The 20395-nt window shown below is 38.1% G+C and overlaps 2 protein-coding genes across 3 annotated transcripts; both read left to right on the forward strand.

The window, feature by feature from the left end:
- Positions 1-1174: 1174 nt before the first annotated feature.
- LOC113657897 (NIPA-like protein 2) lies at positions 1175-11238 on the forward strand. 2 transcript variants are annotated; one of them, XM_027170060.2, is made up of 12 exons: positions 1175-1315; positions 1569-1635; positions 3352-3420; positions 3507-3675; positions 7016-7075; positions 7233-7354; positions 7509-7605; positions 7699-7837; positions 7939-8027; positions 8697-8760; positions 8871-8965; positions 9043-11237. In XM_027170060.2, exons 2-12 carry the CDS (start codon positions 1630-1632, stop codon positions 9147-9149), a joined length of 1017 nt encoding a protein of 338 aa, XP_027025861.1. In that variant the 5' UTR covers positions 1175-1315; positions 1569-1629; the 3' UTR covers positions 9150-11237. The 2 variants fall into 2 exon arrangements, with proteins under 2 accessions (XP_027025861.1, XP_047664367.1); XM_047808411.1 differs by lacking the exon at positions 1569-1635 and having other exon boundaries at positions 1208-1315; positions 9043-11238.
- A 1369-nt stretch (positions 11239-12607) lies between these two features.
- LOC113661643 (potassium voltage-gated channel subfamily S member 2) lies at positions 12608-16340 on the forward strand. Its single transcript, XM_027176020.2, has one exon. It carries the CDS (start codon positions 13394-13396, stop codon positions 14825-14827), a length of 1434 nt encoding a protein of 477 aa, XP_027031821.1. The 5' UTR covers positions 12608-13393; the 3' UTR covers positions 14828-16340.
- The last annotated feature ends 4055 nt before the right edge of the window (positions 16341-20395 follow it).

Genomic DNA, 20395 nt, shown 5'->3' on the forward strand with positions numbered 1-20395 from the left:
ATAATAATAATAATAATAATAATAATAATAATAATAAAAAAACTTTGTATAGCTTTCATTTCTGCTTTAAAAAAAAGGCTATTAAAAATTTACAATTGAGCTTCTTGTTCTGAAGACTATTTACACAACTTTAATCCCGTGTTCAATTGGAAGAAAAAAGATATAATATTGGATCGATTCCATAATTAAAAAAAAGCTGTGTGGTAAATAATAATAAAAAAAAATAGTTGTCCTTTGCTCATTTGTCCGGTATGTTCTCATATCAATTTTTACATGATTAAATGCCTCTAACTACAAAGGCCTAAATATTTTACTTGAATCTCTTTTTTTCAATTGCGGTGACTATGGCTTTGACTTCAGCTCGGAGAAAATAGAAACTGTCCTAGACATACTGAATATTTCAACATTTATTGCTTTAAATAAAAAGATGACAGTGATGCAAAGATTTTAGGTTCAAAGATGACACAAGATGTTTAAAGATGGTAACATGTTTTTAAATATATTATTTAAAAATATCATACGGTACGGTAAGATACGGTAAATGTAAGTTTAGGTTTGCTTAGAAAAAAATGATGTCAAATTTAAAGGAAGGGTATCAAGTTGTTGCAAATATGTCAAATCTTGTTTGTTAAATATATATAAAGTTTAATGTAGATCTGTTAATGTATTCTTGAGATATGCCAATTGGCAATTTAGCAATCAATTTACTTTGTAGATTAGAGATAAACCCTCCTCAGTCTCAAAGACTATAAAATAAAACAGTTTTTTGTACAATGTAAACTTGATTTTCAGTTGTTTTAAAGTTAGAAATGTATGTTTTTTAAATTATAGCACCAGCTGGATGTTCATTTTTACAAAGCTCCTTTCTTGGAAACCCTTAAATGAGATCTTTCAGACAGCTTGGTCACAATCTACCACACTACTGCTGACATATGCCCTCACTCCTGTTTGGTATGATGTATAGATTTCTATTAATTCATTGAATTATACATTACTAAACACAAACACGCACACAATAAGCATAGTTGTGGTAGGCACAGGATGAGGCACTGAAATAATAGCTCCAGTGTCATGGAAGTTAATGTCCAACCCCCCATCCAACAGCTTCATTTCACGCAGCAGTGTTGAAACCACCCCCCACCTCCCCCCAACGTTCCTTAACCTCAAGTCCTACAGAAGCACAGATCTCTATTGTCTGTTCATGCACAAAGACTCAGTTTGTACACACATGCATTTCACTCTGTTGAAGACCTCTAGCACGGTCCCACCAGCAAAACTGTATGCATCCTGAAGCAAAGAAAAAGCGTCCTTTAAGGTAGTGTTTTTATTATTTATTCTTATTTTTTTACATTAACAATAACTCTGCTAAGTCTAATTTGGTATGAACATGAACGTAAATAGTCAATTGATGTGAAGTGTGCTGTGAAGTTTAACAGTTTTCGATTCAGTCCTTAAACTCTATCTAATCTAATATTAATTACAACCATGACTCATACGAAAGCACTCACAGATGCATTGCTGATGTTCTCCCCAATATATGTTCACTGTTACTTTCATTTACAACACAGTGTGTAAAGAAAGGTTCATTATCTTCTTATGCATCTTGGGAGCTACACCTGAATTGTCACCATGGAGGTAAACTTGAGTCACAACTTAAACGACACATCAAACAGCTGTGTCCAGTCAGATAAATACCCTATATTCTGTAAACCTAATCAAAACCACAACAGCTAATCCAATGAAAAAAGCATTTACTAATTACAGACATAAATTTCAATTTATCTAACTGCAAGTCTGTAATAAATCTCTTGCTTAAGCTTCCTCTCAAACAATATCTAGCCAAACTATAACCAGACTGTACAGAGCATCTAATGCTGACTTCAGCTCCATCAACATGACTGAAATATTTTGCCATTAAACTCTCATTTAACTAACACAATCAACAACAGTAAAGGAACTAAAACAATTTCAACCAGATGAAATATACTCAGGAGTTTAGGAAGTTTTTAACCATGACCTTTAGTGTGAGTTTTACAGAAGCTCCTTCACTATCAGTCTACATTTTTATTTTTGGTAGTGTCATGTCTTGACATGAGGTTAGTAGAGAGGGCCTTCTGACATCCCTACATAGTGTAAAAGTGAAATCTGGGGAAAAAATAAAAATGTTTGATAAAATAATTGCGTTTATTTTCATTAAGTGATCAGAAGGATGAAGATGGCAATTCAATTGAGATTATACCAGATAATAATGGCCTTTAAAAAAAGATTCAGATCTCTTGTTCACTATGTAGGTGGATTTCATGAATATAAAAGGTCAAATCATGAATAAAAATTGACTCATAAGTTGTCTCCTGTTTTGTATTGGTATCTGATCCTGAGCTTGTGTGACATTTAGCTGCATTTGGTGGATTTGTTCTCTTGCCTTTTCAAATGGCTGTTCAAAGGAAAGGGAAACCAGAGGGTAGCTGCTGGCATTCTTCTATGGTGCTCTGTTTGCATCTTTGCTTTCATTTTAAGCATGGATTCATTCTTTCCTTCTCCGCTCTTGGCTTTGCATAGCAAATGAAAAATCGCCAACAGTCTATGACAATGTTATTTTTGGTGTGTTTTTTCTGTCATAGGCTCTGTGTTTTTTAATTCTGTCATAGGCTATGGTATTTAATCTTCAGATCATAAAGACTTTACAGGAAAGTTATATTTTCCCATTATTCGAGCTCTGCAATGGTGGTAATTAGTTTTAATTATTCTATTATATCTGCCAGAGTTACCGCTTGCTCTTTTCTTCAAAATGTACTGCTTTTTAAACCACTCTAGTTGTACTCTAATATTCTCCTCTATATAATAGATTATACACTAGCGTCAGCTCAGGGTCTTGGTACATGACTGATAAGCATGATGAAGCTAGGATATGGAAGACACACAAGTCACGCTTGCCTGTCTTCAAAACTTGAGAGCCCTGCCACTTTACACAACTTTACAACATTTTTTCACTCAGCTGGTTACTGACTGCTTGTAATGTTGTACAAGCACACAAACACAATTTTCTATGAGTGTACTAATTTTGTACAATTGCTTGCTCAAAGCATAATGAGCACACTTACTAATACTAATTGACATAATTTACTCGCTCTGTGGCTGAACATAGTGCTTAGTGATCTGTATTTGGATAAATTATTCATATTAATTATTAATGTTTTCTGCTCACTTGAAATTTATATTCACTATTAAATATGAAAACATTTTAAAGAATCATGTAGCTATTGCCAGAATTGCATTTCTGTGTCATGAATTGTCACCTGCTTGTGTGAATGCAGGGTCAGTCTAATCGATTCATGTGTTGTATATTTCTAGATATATATCCTAGGGATTATCATTTCAATATGTGGCAATCTTCTTATCAGCATTTCATTGAATATCCAGGTAAGTGTGGCTTGTATGTGTATGACTTTCTAGGTTATAGCAGATAACTGCTAGGACATGATTGCTAACTACTGCTCTGTGTATAGAAGTACACCCACACACGCCAGTCCCAGCTAGGCACCAAGCCATACTACACTAGTCGACTGTGGTGGTATGGAATCCTGCTCATGGGGCTTGGTGAACTTGGCAACTTTGCTGCATATGGATTTGCACCAGCTTCCCTCATTGCTCCTCTCGGCTGTGTGTCTGTCGTTGGTAAGACCTTCTCAGCTAATAACAATGAAATGACTGCAGAATTGTTGGCCTTGTGCCAAGCACATGTGCCAAACTTTACCATTTTGCTCCTTCTTTTTCAAGCTGCTTTTATAACCTTCAAATTAACTTAAACTAAATTTTATATGGATAGGGTTTTCAACAACCAACATGGGCAATTGCAAAAAATGTGGAATACATATATGCATTTCTTATAGTATTAATTAATGATTTTTTTTAACTGCTTTAACATGAGCTATGAGATGATTGTATATGCTTCAGTAGAATCCATTTGTTATTTTAGTTTCAGCTAGTTTGATCAAACGCTGTTATGGAGCGACTCTGGTATATTCCAACATTTGCTGCTCTGGATCTCCGAAAGGCCCTAACCAGCTCCAAGTCCAGGGATGTGTTTCCTCTGGACCATAGCCCTCCCAATCAACCAAGTACTAAATGCCCTTTCTACGATGTCGGGAGTCTAGAATCCGCCTGACTGACAAGGCTGGGGCTCCGTAGACGAGACAGGGTGGAGGTGGGGCCTGGTCAACAGGGGGAGCTAGGCGGCTTTAGAGGACCAGCTTCAGTCTGTAGACATGGAATGTGTGGTTGATCTTCTTGGACTGGGGGAGCTGGAGGCTTTAAGCCACGGGATTAATCCGCATGGCTTCTGAGGGAGCCTCTTGAACCCCCAGGTTTTCAGGACATGCATAAGCAGAATTGTGTTCTTGCTGGGGCTGCCTGTTCACCTGTCACTCGGTTCAGTGCTCACAAAGGTGATTATCTATGCATATAGTGTCCCTGTGGTACAGGGCCTCCATGTACCGAGGAGGATTGTGAGCTGCTAGCTTCTTCTTTATCTCTTCCGAAAGGCCAAGCCCATCTTTCCAGACAAAGCTGGCCACAACAGTTTGGAAATCAATGGTATGTCTGGCTACTGAGCGTGTGTCCTGGCGTATGCATAGTGGGGAAGAGGTTAAAGCCCCTATCCCAGAAGGGTGGTCAAAAGTGCTTAGCAGAGCATTGATGAACAAACCAAACATAGGGTAGTCAGCTAGATGGCCCTGCCAGTGCCCTGCCTGTTAATAGGCATATAGGCAATTTTGGCCTTCTCAGAAGGGAACTGCCTCTTTTCCACCGGAAAGAACCGGGTGCTGGTTTAGAGCTAGCGCTAGTGCTGGTTCAAAGTTGGTTCCACTGGTGAACCTTCTAAGAACCGGTTTGCTTTTCCACCGGCTTGAGAGCCATCACAGCGCCGAGTGTGACGTCACTGTATACGTGTCACGTGTCCCAGCAATGTTAGCGCAGCAGCGGCAAACACAAACACAACAACAATGGCGGATGTTGCTTTACTGTTAATGCTCATGGCTTTGCGAACCTACTTTGGCATCCAAATGCGGCGAATAAAACGTGTACGTGCAGCTCCATGTAATCTGTATAAACGGAGGTTGTAATCGATAAAGTACATAACGTTATTTTATCGTTAACACAGAAAAATTTAGCCTTAGCATGTAGCAACCTACTATCATGTGTGCTGATAATGTATCATATCGGAGTAAAGTAAAAATATATTAAACATTAGTATACTTAAGGTACATTATCAAATGCGCTAACAGTAGCCCCGCCCCCAGCTCCTGACGCAAGCGGTTCTTAAGTCTAGACCAGCAACGTTTTGGTGCTACTTAAGAACCACTTTTCCTGGTTCGGAGCCGGTGCTTTGGCGGTCGAAACAGAATGAACTGGTTCTAAATTAGGCTCTGGCTCCGAACCAGCACTCGAACTGCCTCGGTGGAAAAGGGGCATGAGAGGGTTGCATCTCAAACACCAACAAACACTGCATGATAAACGCATAGGGCTGCTTGGGGGGCAAAAATGTCTCGGGAACTGGCTCCAAGCGGCTGGCCTGAGGGCCATTGCCTGTGGGGTTGTTTACAGCTGGGGCCTTGGGGCTGCAGCAAAGCCTGGATCTGCCCTAGCTGATCAGAGATTTGCTGAACCTTAGTGAAGGGTGTGGCCAGGGCCTGCTCATGTTTGCCCAATGCTGTGGCCTGCCCAGTCGCTATCTGCTCCAGACTGGGTGGGTGAAGGTCTGGTGCGAACATACTGTTACAGGGGACTCCGGTAACACTGGGAGGAAGGGGAAAGAAAATGGGGGAAAGCAGACAGGTGTCCGGAGCAGATAGTGTGTGGCTGGACAGGGAGTGATAACTGGGTATATAGCTGGGGATTGGGAATACCCAAAGCAGGTTTAAAGCTTTGCTCCCTGATCATTTGCCCAAAGCTCCGGTATGCCAGACGGGCCTGGAAGAGGCAGTCAAGGAAAAGCACAGAAGTGGTTACTCCTGGTTCTCAGGGAATTTACTTCCTGTAGAGGCGTGCATTCTGATACAAATTACCACCAGAAAGTCAATCAAAACCTTCCCTAAATCCCACTTGTATATATCACCTCTTAGAGTGCTATGCTGGGCCTTAGAGGCCACCATGTTGGTCTTTGAAGAGAGGTTGGATTGCAACAGGGTCTAGGAGGCTTCAAGGAGCTTGGCTCAGAACAAAAGGAGGCCACTAGAAATAACTGGCAAGCGGTTCTTAAGTCTAGACCAGCAACGCTTTGGTGCTACTTAAGAACCACTTTTCCTGGTTCAGAGCCGGTGCTTTAGGTATCAAAAAAGAACAAACTGATTTTAAATTAGGCTCTGGCTCCAAACCAGCACCCAAACTGCCTTGGTGGAAAAGGGGCAAAAGTTGGCCTTGGCAGGGAGCTTAGCTCAGAACTGGGCCTTGGAGGCCTTCAGGTTGGCCTCCACAGTGAACACGACTTGTGACATGGTTTGTGACAGAGGACACACTTATAGGCTCTGCTTGCAGCTTTGCTTGGGAGGTTGCCAAGTTGGCCTAGGCAGGAAATTCACCAAATCAGTGTCATGTGTGTTCTGCTTGGACTGGGAGAGGGTCTGGGAGGCTCAAAACAGGGTCTGGAAGGCTATCAGGTTGGCCTCAGCAAGAAAATGGACTTTGAACAGGGCCTGGAACAAGGCTTGGAACCTGGCTTGGGAGGCTGCCACTTCAGCCTCATCATGGAACAGGGTTGTGTGCTTTTAGATTAGAATAGAATAGAATAGAACGGGGGCACAGAAGCCTTTATTATCGCCACATTTACATTACTGCACAGTGGAATTCTTTTCTTCACATACCACCACTTTTAATGTTTAAAATATTAGTAATCTCTCTCTCTCTCTCTCTCTCTCTCTCTCTCTCTCTCTCTCTCTCTCTCTCTCTCTCTCTCTCTCTCTCTCTCTCTCTCTCTCTCTCTCTCTCTCTCTCTCTCTCTCTCTCTCGTCTTTGACAGCCAGTGCTGTAATCTCTGTGGTTTTCCTAAAAGAGATTTTACGAGCGTCTGATGTACTGGGTAAGCTCTCTTGTCATGGTTCATACTATAGTTAACAGAGGTAATAATTTGAAAGAAAAATTTTGTGATATAATACATGTAAATTTCAGTGTGCTTCAAAAGTTCATGCTCTACAAGTGTCCATATACACTATCTAGTGCCTTTGCCTTGTCCATAGGAGGTATTCTTGCTCTAACTGGTACATATCTGCTGGTGACCTTTGCCCCGCACTCTGCACCCCATGTGACAGCCAACATGGTGGAGCGCTGCCTCATCAGCGTGCAGTTCCTCATCTACTTTGTATGTCTTTTTAACTTACCATATAGCATCAGATGCAAATATTACAACCACAGTGTTCTGTTTGATCTTGGTTTCAGAATCTTTATATTTGTTGCCATTGTTACTACCACCAGTGCTTTTTGGTAATCTGTCTTTCTGGTAATCTCTCCTGTAGTTTTCTGAAGTGGTTTTATTTTGTGTCCTGCTCTACCTGTACAAGTGCAGGAACATGAAACACATTGTTATTGTGATGCTTCTGGTGGCTCTGCTAGGTAAGATCGTGCACATGTCATATCACCAATAAACCACTAGGGCCCAACATTAATTTATAAACTGCATTTTGGAAAAATGTTTGTTTACTTTAGCCTCTGTGACTGTGATCGCGGTGAAAGCTGTGTCTGGAATGATCACAGAGACAATTCGTGGGAGCCATTTACAGCTGACTTACCCCATCTTCTACATCATGTTTATTATCATGATAGTCTCATGTGCCTTCCAGATTAAGTGAGTTTGATTTATTTTCCAATCTATTAAATACTAAATTATAGCAAAAAGTGTTAGTCATGTGATTGAATGTGTGTTCATTATTTACCATTTCTTTACAGATTTCTCAATGAAGCTATGAAGATGTTTGATGCAACAGAAATTGTTCCTATCAATTTTGTTTTCTTCACAGCCAGTGCTGTAATAGCAGGTACTTCATGATTTATTGTTAAATTAATCAACATAATTTTATGTTGAAATAATTATGCAGTAACAGCTTAGTCTACAGCACTGTATCAAAGTCTGTCTATACTATATAAGCTTTTAGACTAGAAGCAGAAGCCAAATATATTGTACAAGTTACAGTATTATATTTAAATCATCAGATATCCTTAAACTTGCAGTAATGTAAAATACAAGAAGTATCTGAAGGAAAGAACAAGTTTTTTTCTATACTTAACCATCAAATCCGTGCTTTGTGAAGTAGAGCTACTTATTATTTCATGCATGTTATGCTATCATATTATTATTATTATTATTATTATTATTATTATTATTATTATTATTATTATTATTATTGCTGTCATTTTTGAGGGGTTAATTTAATATGTTCACATATGCATGATGTTGAGTCATTGATCTGAGTCCAGATCGAACACTGAAAAGAACCATGGATGAAAACACCATATGACTCTTTGATCCATGACACCAGACATAACAATCATCTTTATTTTAAAATGAAACACTCCCCAAATTCATTCTCTTCCCAAATTTGTACACAGAGGGCCATCTGATTTTATATAGCAAATGTAATTACGTGATGATGTGAAATTATTTGTTAAAAGGCACTCCCAACTGATATACATTTATATTTTTTTAGGGATTTTATTTTATGAAGAGTTTTATGGTTTATCGTTGATATACATCATCATGTTTGTGCTTGGGTAAGTACTGAATTAAAAATTATAGTGCATGAATACACTTTTTTGTGCACTGTCTATGCACAGGATACTCCTGTTTATTGATTATTGATGTTGTTCTTGATCATTATTAGGTGCTTGTTAGCATTTACTGGAGTATTCCTGATTGCTAGAACACGACCTAAAATCAAAATGGACAGTGTTTTAATCTCTATGGGTCAAATCTCAGGTATGTGAATAGAAAAATTGTATTTAGCTACAGTGTTACTTAAGTGCTCGGCAGTAACAAAGTCCTGTGTTTCACAGGTAAGAAGAGCACTGCTAACATGCAGCCAGAGACAAAGGACAATAAGTATGGAGGTCTGGCTTCCAAACTTGGGTGCAACAGTGGAATGCAGCAGGATGACTCTTAGATCACCATCTAATGGACTAATAAGCATAGTGAAGTGTGTATGTGTGAGACAGAGACCCCTAGTGTGGTAACTGTCTCAATACTGCATGTGGGCCATATCCTCATGTATTTAGCTTCATAAAGAAGCAAGGAAGAGAATCGGTTGTCCTTATATATCTGATTTTTCAAAATAACTATAGAGCAGACTGGATCAGCACTCTTACTCTGACAGACAGTTCTGATTCGGACAAGCTGAAAGTTATTTGTAATATAATAAAAATGCAATTGTATAGAGGGGTCACTTTAATTCAGAATAATCTATATTAACAGATTTCCTCTAATAGTTTATAAGGGAGTTTATTTATTAATTTTTTTTATGTTGAAATAAACTATTGTAGTATTAAGAATGATTGCATGGTTATTGATGATGTTGGAACATTCACTCTTTGAAAAATTAAACCACAGTGATCAGTTGGGGCTCATTTTTGAAAGCCTGCATATAATAATTTTCTATGCATACAAAAGATTGTGTAGAAAAAGGTTGAATAAACAGAGATAAACAGTGACACTGTGACACAAGTGAAAACTTATTCATGTAGTATGACCTAACAGTTTTATTGTGTACTCCCTAAAAGGCACACACACACACACACACACACACACACACACACACACACACACACACACACACACACACACACACACACACACACACACACACACACACACTACATTACAACACCTTTCCTGTAAGACCTCTTGTTCAATTTCAACAAATTTGTGGTTGTTGACCAACTGTTGGTCACTACCTTTTCCAAACACCTAGTTATACTCTACTGAGATTGCTATGGAACAGTTATGCAGACCTTGTGTCCAGAGGCAACTTACCAATTTCTTTTGATGCTGCATTTCAGGCTGCAGTGCCCCTTATGTCCCTCCTGGGAAGTGGACCTAGAGAGAGCACAGGGAAATGTATGTAAGTTGGGGATGAAATGGAGGATCAGCTGGGGAAAACTGGATTTCAGGTGTCAGTTTGGGGGACCTGGCATCTCACTTCTGGAGAGCTGAAACTGGGGGAGGTGAGAGGAGAGAATAGAAAGAAAGGGATGTCTGGATAAGGGATGAATCCACAGGCAGGAAGTGCACTTTTATTAAAATAATTTAATAGCAACCAGCAGTGCATAAGACGAGTGTACACGCTTCCCTGTGCAAGTTCCTGTGCCTTCATCTTCATGGGTTGGTCAGACCACTTATGAATTACAAAGTTGAATGAACTGGTAAAGCCCCCCTAAATGCCCCATCAATGTCAATTTCCAGGTCCATACCCATTTATAGAGTGAAGTCAAACTAACATATGGATGTACACACTGTGAACAGCATCAGTTGCCCCTCCTCCACTGTTTTATTAGATTATAGAATTGTTTTGTTTTAGTTCAGTCAATATACAAATAATGTACTTGGTTAAATCTATAAAATTGGCAATACTAATCTCTATTACCAACATAATTTAGCTAGCAAGCTTGTTGCTAAGCTACTTGTTGTTTTCATGGCTTCAGAGGTAGGATACAAGTGCAGGGTGAGTTTATTACACAAAAACAAAGTGCAAACAATGTAACAGTTCCACAGTGTGAGGTGACAGTGTGAAATTCAGTGCAAAATTCTTCACTACAGTAGAACAGTACCAGTAGCTACTCAGGCCTGTAAAGTGTGCTTACTGTACTCCACAAATCTCCTTTCGGTTCTCTTTGACTTCTTTCTAATCACTGCACATGATCTCAGTCTGTGTTTGCTAACATAGTCACTTAATCCAACTCTGTATTGTTACTCCTTTTAATGTTATTGTACTTTAACTTATTTTACCATTGAAAATTATTTTATAGCTTCTATTACTGGCTATCCACCAAGTCATTTAAAGTCAATCTCATACTATTATTTATTGTATCTCACATGGTTCATGGGAAATTAAAATTGTTATAATTTTAGCTTCTGCATGCACACTGACTAGCAAGCTTAAAGCAAGAGTGTGCATCCACACTCACAGATATACAGCTCTCTCGTTCCCTCTAACTATTGCCCTCATACACACACATGTCACATAAACATGTAACTCTTCTTTGTATGTACCTTTTTAGAATTGGGTTGATAGTTTAGTGTTAAGAGAGTTTATTATTTTCTATGTATTTTAATAAATGCTATATTACTGGACATTGAATTACCTTGTTGTAGTTATTAATTTAATAATATAAAAACCAAACAATTAAAAACAGAAATCACTCACTTAAGATTATTACTGTTCTCATTATAACTTAACTATATTGATTATACATTTTACATTTTAAAGTTGGTCATTTTAATTTCTAGATTATTTCTAAACATAAAAATATGTTTCTTTTTATGTAATAAAATTATATGTAACAGATATTGTTAGACTGATTAATTACATTTACAAGAATGCACCTATGTTGCTGGTATACACCTTGCATTTCCAATGATTTCTAAAGACTAATTTCCTCATACTGGGGTTCATACTGTATTTCCTTTAAATTTAAAACATGGTAAACAGAAAATATATAACAGTTTTGTTCAACCAAAATAACTGATTGATTGAAACTGACTGACTGAAAATGATTTTGTCCTTTGTCTTTTTGTACCTCTGTGTAATTTTTACTTTGATTGGACAACATAGTTGCAATTGCAATATCTGTACAAAATAATATTTGCGAATTAGTTTTGTTCAAAAATATAATAGAGAAAATGACCTGTTCTGTTCATGTTCACATTTGGATGTGTCCGTTACATAACAGCTTGTGGAATGTTCAGACATGAAACTGAAGCAGTCAATCAATGGACGTGACTGTCACTGGTTGTCTGAGTGTGAGTTAGGGCTGATTTGATTTTGCCTCCATAGTTACTGCATCTTATCATGTGTGTTCATGCTCCACAAAAGGAGGAGCACATTAGGTTCAACACTGGTTTACACCCCCGTAAGCAAAGAATATGAAGGTACTCCGGGCATAGGCTCAACCAAACTGACAGGCAATGACTTAAATCTGTGCTTAGTGTTTTTCCAATATTAAACTGCCATGTTTCTGCTATCCTGTGCCCACCATCAACCACACTGTGGTCAAATTCACGTTTTTCATTATTCTGATGTTTGATGTGAACATGAGGAGAAACTTTAGACCTGTATGTACATGAATTCATGCATTGTGCTGCTTCCACATGGGTACATACAGGTGTTCCTATTAAAGTGAACGACGAGAGTATATCACGTATGACCGATTGAATGTTATTTATATGTACACAAATGAACGCTTTTCGATATGACGTCAAACAAATAACAACTAAGTTATGGCTAACTGGGTTATTGCTGATGAACTGTCACCCGCCCACCGCCCCTTAAGTCGCCATGAGATAGAGAGACAGAGACAGAGACAGAGAGAGAGACAGACAAAGAGAGAGAGAGAGAGAGAGAGAGAGAGAGAGAGAGAGAGAGAGAGAGAGAGAGAGAGAGAGAGAGAGAGATATCGCGCTGTAGAATAACATTTTTCCAATGGCACGAATGAACGGTATTTTTCCCGTTGATGTCGCCATGGCGCACTAGCAGCAGTGTCTTGCGCACCCCTGGAGCGGTTTAATGGATCTGCCCCCATTCTGAAGAGCAACATGGCATGCGTGAGCAATCTTCCTTCATCATAGACAAAGAGTAGGAAATATAACATCTCTGGTGGCTCTTGTATTCTTTTGTGCCATAAAGGGAAACGGTGTGGTTTTCGGAGACTGTGCTGCGGGAAGGAACCCCTTCAGTCTCATACAAACCGCACAGACATCGATTCGTCTGGAGGGCGTAAAGCGAAGGGTCTGGGAGGTGCTCAGTCATCCCCAAATCTCAACTCATGACTCATGTTATTACAATCACTCGATTTTCTACAGTCGAAGCAAGGATCGTTTAACACAGTGAGTGAATCGATCATTTAACCACTTGGGACAATGACGTGCGTTATACCATTTGAAAGCATTTTAAGCTCTAAGACATTGGCTGATGTCTTAAAACACCCAGGCAGTTTTTTTTGGTGAGTGAAACAATAGAAACGCGCAGCTTTTTAATGAGTTTCACAACTCTAAACTCCAAATAGGAGAGAAAATTTGATCCTACCAGAACAGAGCTGTGATATTTTTGTGCTTAATTTGTCATTTTACACCAAAGGCTTCATTCTTTTTTGTGGAAAGGATTGTAATCGTGATTGTTAAGGCGAGCTTCAAGTCATGACTGCACACACTCCCAATGATTTTGATGTATTTAATACAGAGAATAGTGACATACGGATAAATGTAGGAGGCTTCAAGAGGAGATTACTCTCTAGCATATTGTCTCGCTTCCCTGAAACGCGTCTTGCGCGTTTGGTGCGATGCCAGTCAACAGAATCCATCCTGGAACTGTGTGATGATTACGATGACACTGAACGGGAGTTCTATTTTGATCGAAATCCTTCACTTTTCCCCTATGTTTTGAATTTCTACAACACAGGCCGCTTGCATGTTATGGAAGAACTCTGTATTTTCTCGTTTAGCCAGGAAATTGAATATTGGGGGATCAATGACTTTTTCATTGACTCCTGTTGCAGCAACACCTACCACTGCAGAAAAATGGAGCCATACCAGGAGGACTGGGAGGATAAAAGTGATGAGGGTAGCACTTCTTCTTCTTTTGATGAGATTTTAGTATTTTATAGTGATGCCACCAAGTTTGATAAGCAACCACTAGGAAGAATCAGGAGGAAGATTTGGTTGATGTTGGACAATCCTGGCTACTCTCTGTCCAGCCGGGTCATTAGTATTTTCTCTATTCTGGTGGTGCTGGGTTCCATAGCCACTATGTGCATGAACAGCATGAGTGATTTTGCCACATTGGACAGTGAGGGCCTGCCTCAGGATGACCCCCGGTTTGAGATAGTGGAGCATTTTGGAATAGGCTGGTTCACATTTGAATTGGTTGTCAGGTTTGTTGTTGCACCAGACCTACTCAATTTCTTTAAGCTCCCATTAAATATGATTGACTTAGTGTCTGTTCTACCATTTTATCTCACACTACTACTTGATCTGGTGACTGAGAGGCGCCCCACACTAGAGAACCTGGGACGTATAGCACAGGTCCTGAGGCTGATGCGGATCTTCAGAATCCTAAAGCTGGCACGTCATTCCACTGGCCTGAGATCACTTGGAGCTACACTGAAAAACAGCTACAGGGAGGTGGGGCTGCTACTGCTCTATTTAGCAGTGGGGGTGTCATTCTTCTCTGTGATGGCATACACCATTGAAAAGGAAGAAAATGATGGACTGACTACTATTCCAGCCTGCTGGTGGTGGGCAACGGTCAGCATGACTACAGTGGGCTATGGTGATGTTGTGCCAGGGTCTATTGCAGGAAAACTCACTGCTTCAGCTTGCATCCTTGCTGGCATCTTGGTTGTGGTGCTGCCCATGACACTAATTTTTAACAAGTTTTCATTGTTTTATAAAAAGCAGAAACAGTTGGAGATTGCCATGAGGAGCTGTGATTTCAGTGGGGACATTAAGGAAGTCCCTTCAGTGAACTTGAGGAACTATTATGCACATAAAGTGAAGTCCCTAATGGCCAGTCTGTCCAACATGAGTCGCAGTTTTCCCAGCGATCACAGTTTGAATGGGTCACTGCAGTAGCACAGGAGGATTGAAAGCACTCTAATGTGTATGGCTCAATTAGAATACATATTCAGATAAGATGTATTTCACAGTATGGTCTTACCAGCAAAACCCACTTTTCTGATGTTGACTGTATTAATTGAGTTAAAATGTTTATAGTGATTGAGGATTCTCTGCCTTAGAATTATGATGTTTAATATGTGTTTAATAATATTTAACATTTCATGATAACAGACAGAGTACTTGCTAAATGAAGTACTGACACAATGATCTATGAAAATAATTTGTAAATGTGTATGTCTGTTGGATTTCTCTACTTGAAAACTGTTAAAGCAAAGTTTAATCAGTGTTGATGCTTCACATCCTCACTACACATTTTAATGTTTACTAAAATTTTGAGTATGCTGTTGCAAAATATGCTGGAGTATAAGTCCTTTTGCAAGTGTTTGTTACGTCTTATGTTGTTGTACTTTGGAAGTGCATTTGATGTAAGACTAAATATAAAATATCTATTATCCTAATACATTGTACTTATGTGACAAAGTGTGGACAAAGGCTCATTTGAAGATTTAATGTGTGATTGAAGTAAATGACTTGAATATCAGACTCCGTTTTACAAGTTCAAAACAATAAGCATTTAGTTAATGCTGTAACTATAATGTCAGTATTCATTTATACATTTAATTTAAACAGCTTTATATGTTTTTACTAGAGTGTGACATTTTCAGAATTTTATATATATAATTAATTTATAATATAATTACATATGTATATAAATGGTTAATGGTTATATATAAATTAGCTAAGTGTTCTTTTAGCTCAGAAGATTGACTTGCTTTCAGTTCCTTGGCAGAAGTCTGTATTAAATGTATCTAACACAATTTCTGTAATTAACATTATTAATTCATTTCTGAAAATTCATGTATTCATATGAGTACTTTAACAACATTCCTAAGGTCTAAACTTTCAAGTCTGACTCTTATACCCTACTTATATCTCATACAGCTCTTTAAAGTGTATAATGACCAGTATAACAAATGGGAGAGACATAATGTATTATATAGTTGGACCAGCAGCCTGATAAGCACACCCCAAAGTCTTATATGTTAATTCAGTTTGTGAAACGTCTGATCCAATGAAACATGGACTCCACAAGGTGTGCTGTGTTATCTGACACTGATACATTAGCACCAGATCCTTTAAGTCTTCTAAGTTGTGATGTGGGGCCTCCATTGATAGGATTTGTTTATCCAGGACTTCCCAAAGATGTTAGATTCTGTTAAACCTTTTACAGAGTGTTGCTATAAATACCCTTGACAGACACAAAAGATCTAAATGTGTGTGTAGTAAACATTAAACTGGCAATTTACTGATGACTTTGGTCAGGGGTATCAAACTCATTTTAGGTAATAAGCCAAATTTTATGTAACTGTTACTAGAACAACAAATCAATTCAAGTATAAATGTTGTGCAAATGGAGAAGGCTAAATTATTCAAAAGATAAAACAAAATAGTAGTGGTTTTTCATCAGTATTTAACCCTGTTGTTTTGAAACCTCTTTTCAAAAGATATGGTTAAAGGGTAAAATAATTATAATTAAATTTTTATTTATATATATATATATAAATTATAATTCTACAGCAAACAAAGACATCCTATATAATTGTGTTTGGGAAGGTCCATATAATATGTATGTAATGGTTTAGTGTCCATACACCTTTGGCTATGTAGTGTATTAGTCCCAGTGCACATGAAAACTGGGGGCGTTTTATTTTTTGTAATCACCTGATATGACTTTCTCTGATTGGGTGTATCAATCTACTGAGCTGGTCCTGGTAGGGTTGATGTAGGGCTTCTTACACCTGGTGGTGCTGTTGCAATGTATTCCACAAAAGTCCAAAATAATCTGCTTTAAGACAAATGTTAAACATCATTATCTTTGTTACAGACGAAACACATAACACACTTCATTTTACACACCATCTCTATTTCATTTGCACTCACACAGGTATGTGAAGCTCCATATAAACCCATTAATATCACATGTATTAGTGAATTTTCAATCATATTACTACAGCATCATTCGTGCTTAACACTTTTAGTGACTACTCTTTGTGTTCCACAGACATGCATGCACCTTAGCAATGGGTTTCCAATACCTTTACCAAAGGAAATAAAAGTTTACTGCATTAATACATTATTGAATATGTTTTGAGTCTTATGGCTAGTTATTCACTGACCTGTGTTAGAAGAAGGAAAGAGTACATTTGAAACATGCCTAATGCAAAAGATCTGTCTCCCCCTAGTGGAAAAGAGACATACTTACAGTAAAATACATACAGTAAAATATGAACTACTATACAAAATAATATAGTAAAAGAATACAATGAAAAAAAGAATGAAGTTACATGGGGTGAATGGTTTTCAGTCCTTTACACAATGCTATTGCGACACTTACATGTGGCTATGAATAAGGGCATCTGCCAAATGCTGTAAATATACATGACCATACAGCCTGTATGAATTTGGAGTAGACCAGAGCTGCCTAAACAGACCAATCCTCATTTGATTGCAAATTGATAATATGCTTATGTTTAGCAATAAAATGTCTTCCATTCCATTGCTTTTGAAGTATATTATCTAGCTTGAATTTTGATTCAGAAAGGTTAAGTTTAACTTCTAGAAATATATATATTCATTCATTCATTCATTCATTCATTTTCTACCACTAATCCGAACTTCTTGGGTCACGGGGAGCCTGTGCCTATCTCTAGCCTTGCTAGATCATATAGAAGTAAATAAAAAATTGCTAGATCAATTAGAAGCAAATAAATAAATGCATATACATTTGACATATTTTAATACATTGCACAGGTCTAATAATTAATTTCATTTACCGAAAATAACAGGAATTAAGTTTGCATGGTTGTACCACAGTAGAAACATTTAGCATATAAAATGCAGTACATACACTTAATCACTTAATCATACTTAAATGTAATTACTCACATAACACTCAAACGAAAATAAATTCATATAAATAATCCTCTGCAATTTGAATAAATACAGATAAAAACAAACATATAAAACAAACACTGAATAAAATATCAAATAACAAATTGTACATTCAATATAAACAATGCACAATGCAAATTTATCAAAAATAGTGCTCAAAGCAGTGGAAAATTTTAGGGTGTAATTTCTTAAATCAGGATGTTGAAAAATCTATCCACTGCAGTCCCATGGGTCATGGGCTGTGCATGCAGATCTATCCCAAGCAGAGTGCTATACCAAGCGATGAGACCAACCAGGGGTAGGGTGTCAGGATGGATAAGGTAGGTCCGGAAAGATGAGGCAGTCACACTGGGAACACAGAACACGAAATGGCATGAGAAATATTACGTATGCTTAAGACTCTAGTTGCTGTGTTCTAGATGTGCTCCTACTAGAATATCCAGACAGTAAATCATTTCAAGAATCCAATCTAGAGGTAACTTTTGTTTCTGCATCATGTAGGGACGACATCTTATCATAGCAATATTTCTGATATGAAAGAAGACTACGCAATAGATATTATTGTTGTGAGCTTCAAATGAGATACTGTCATTAAGGGTGGAGAGATACAGTAATAAGAGATTTTTTGTAGTTCATACACCTTTCCTTCCAAGCTAATACTGATAATTTAGTTTGACAACTTTACTTGCTAAGACAGTCTGCTTGTCTGCTATCTGGCCCTGGATCTGGATTGTGACTGATTAACTAGACCTGTTCTTAAACTGTGCTATGCTACCAGAAATGAGAGCAGCACCTTCCCAAGAGGGATGGACAATGTCCTGTCCTAACAGGCCAGCCTTGCCCTCGAAAGTGCTCTAAATAAGTAAGAACAGACAAAAACATTGTTTTCAGAGCATCACTTGAACTTCCAGCAGTTTAGTGACCATAATCTGCTGACATTTTTCTGATGATTTTTCTAATACATTTCTAGAGCAAAAGTAGGCACAAGTAGCTTTGCTGTGTAGGTTATATATACCTTATTCGATATTAGATCTTACTAAAAAAATGGAATGAACCCATAAATTTCATTTTAGCCTGTGTTAGTGTCTCCACAGAATCCCAGTGGTATGCCTACTGGAAAAACTCACAGAAGTAGTAAACCAATTTGTGTATGCGTTCTTGGCTGAACCTGGGCTGACAAATTACCTACCACTAGATTAAAACACTAACATTTGATAGAGAACAACTGAACTGTAAGAGAACTACTGAAAGATCAACTTAATAGAGAACAACTGTACACACACACACACACACACACACACACACACACACACACACACACACACACACACACACACACACACACACACACACACACACAAATGTGTGGGTTGCGCTGATCTGCCCCAAATACACACTCTTCCATATTTACAGCACCACCATATCAAGCTGTTTACATGCTGTTCACTCTTTGCACAAGTTGTATTGCACAAATCATTACAATACCTCATATAACTGCTGGTATTATATTAAGTGTGCATTTCAGTATATTAGCAAATTTACTATAGAATATACAGTATGTACTCTGGTCAGCACTGCTTTTGTGTATTGTCTTTTGTGTATTGTATTTTGAGTAATGTCTTGTAGTGTTTTGTATTGTTTGTTTGCACTTTTGTGAACATTTTTTGTCTTGCACTGTCTTCACCAGGTTGCACAAGTGCACTTTATGTGGCTAGGACTAACTTACTTAAGTCCTTAGTTCTATGTAGCACCACGGTCCTGAATAAATGTTGTCTTATTCCACTATGTACTGTGTCAGCTATATATGGTTAAAATGACAATAAAAGCTTCTTGATTTTTGTGTGACTACAAGCCACTCACTGCTTGCTCTAAGAGCCCTCTCATGAATCACACAGGCCTCACCAATGTATCTGAACGTTCTTCACTCCCGTTCCCCATTCCTGCCTTAAAACTGAAATAAACACCCCTGCATTGATTTACGTTCATTATTCTACTGTGTTAACATGTCTATGTTCTGCCCAAACTGCCTTGAGCACTACACAGTGAACTGTGTAAGCCAACTTCACTCTCACTACCGTAACCTGGGTTCAATTCCTGGGCAAGGAAACAACCCAGCCACTGAGGGGTTAACTCCCAGTGCTGGTCCTAAGCTCTGATAAAGTAGGAGGCATAAAACCTGTTCACCATTCACCATTTGATATTATATCATTCTTCACACTTCTGGAAAGGTTTATCATAAATTTTTGAAGCATGACTGTGGGGATTTGTTCCTCTTCAACCACAAGAGCATTACTGAAGCCAGGGATCTTTGCAGGCCAGTAGTTCTTTCACTTCATCCTTGCAAACCATGTCCTCTTGCAATCAATATCCTAATGCTGGAACAGGTTCGGAACATAAGCCGCATATGGGAGTGATATCCAAAAACCATATAATGTATTTGAGACAGAAAAGTATTTCCTCAGATCAGTTGAATGGCTTCAACAAGTCTTAGAATGTAACTTGGAAGCAATATTTGAGACTCAAGGTTAAATTAAGCTGTTTTATCTTAACAAGAAATCACTGTGTATACCC

Source organism: Tachysurus fulvidraco, chromosome 25 (genome assembly GCF_022655615.1).
Source record: "Tachysurus fulvidraco isolate hzauxx_2018 chromosome 25, HZAU_PFXX_2.0, whole genome shotgun sequence".
Taxonomy (NCBI): domain Eukaryota; kingdom Metazoa; phylum Chordata; class Actinopteri; order Siluriformes; family Bagridae; genus Tachysurus; species Tachysurus fulvidraco.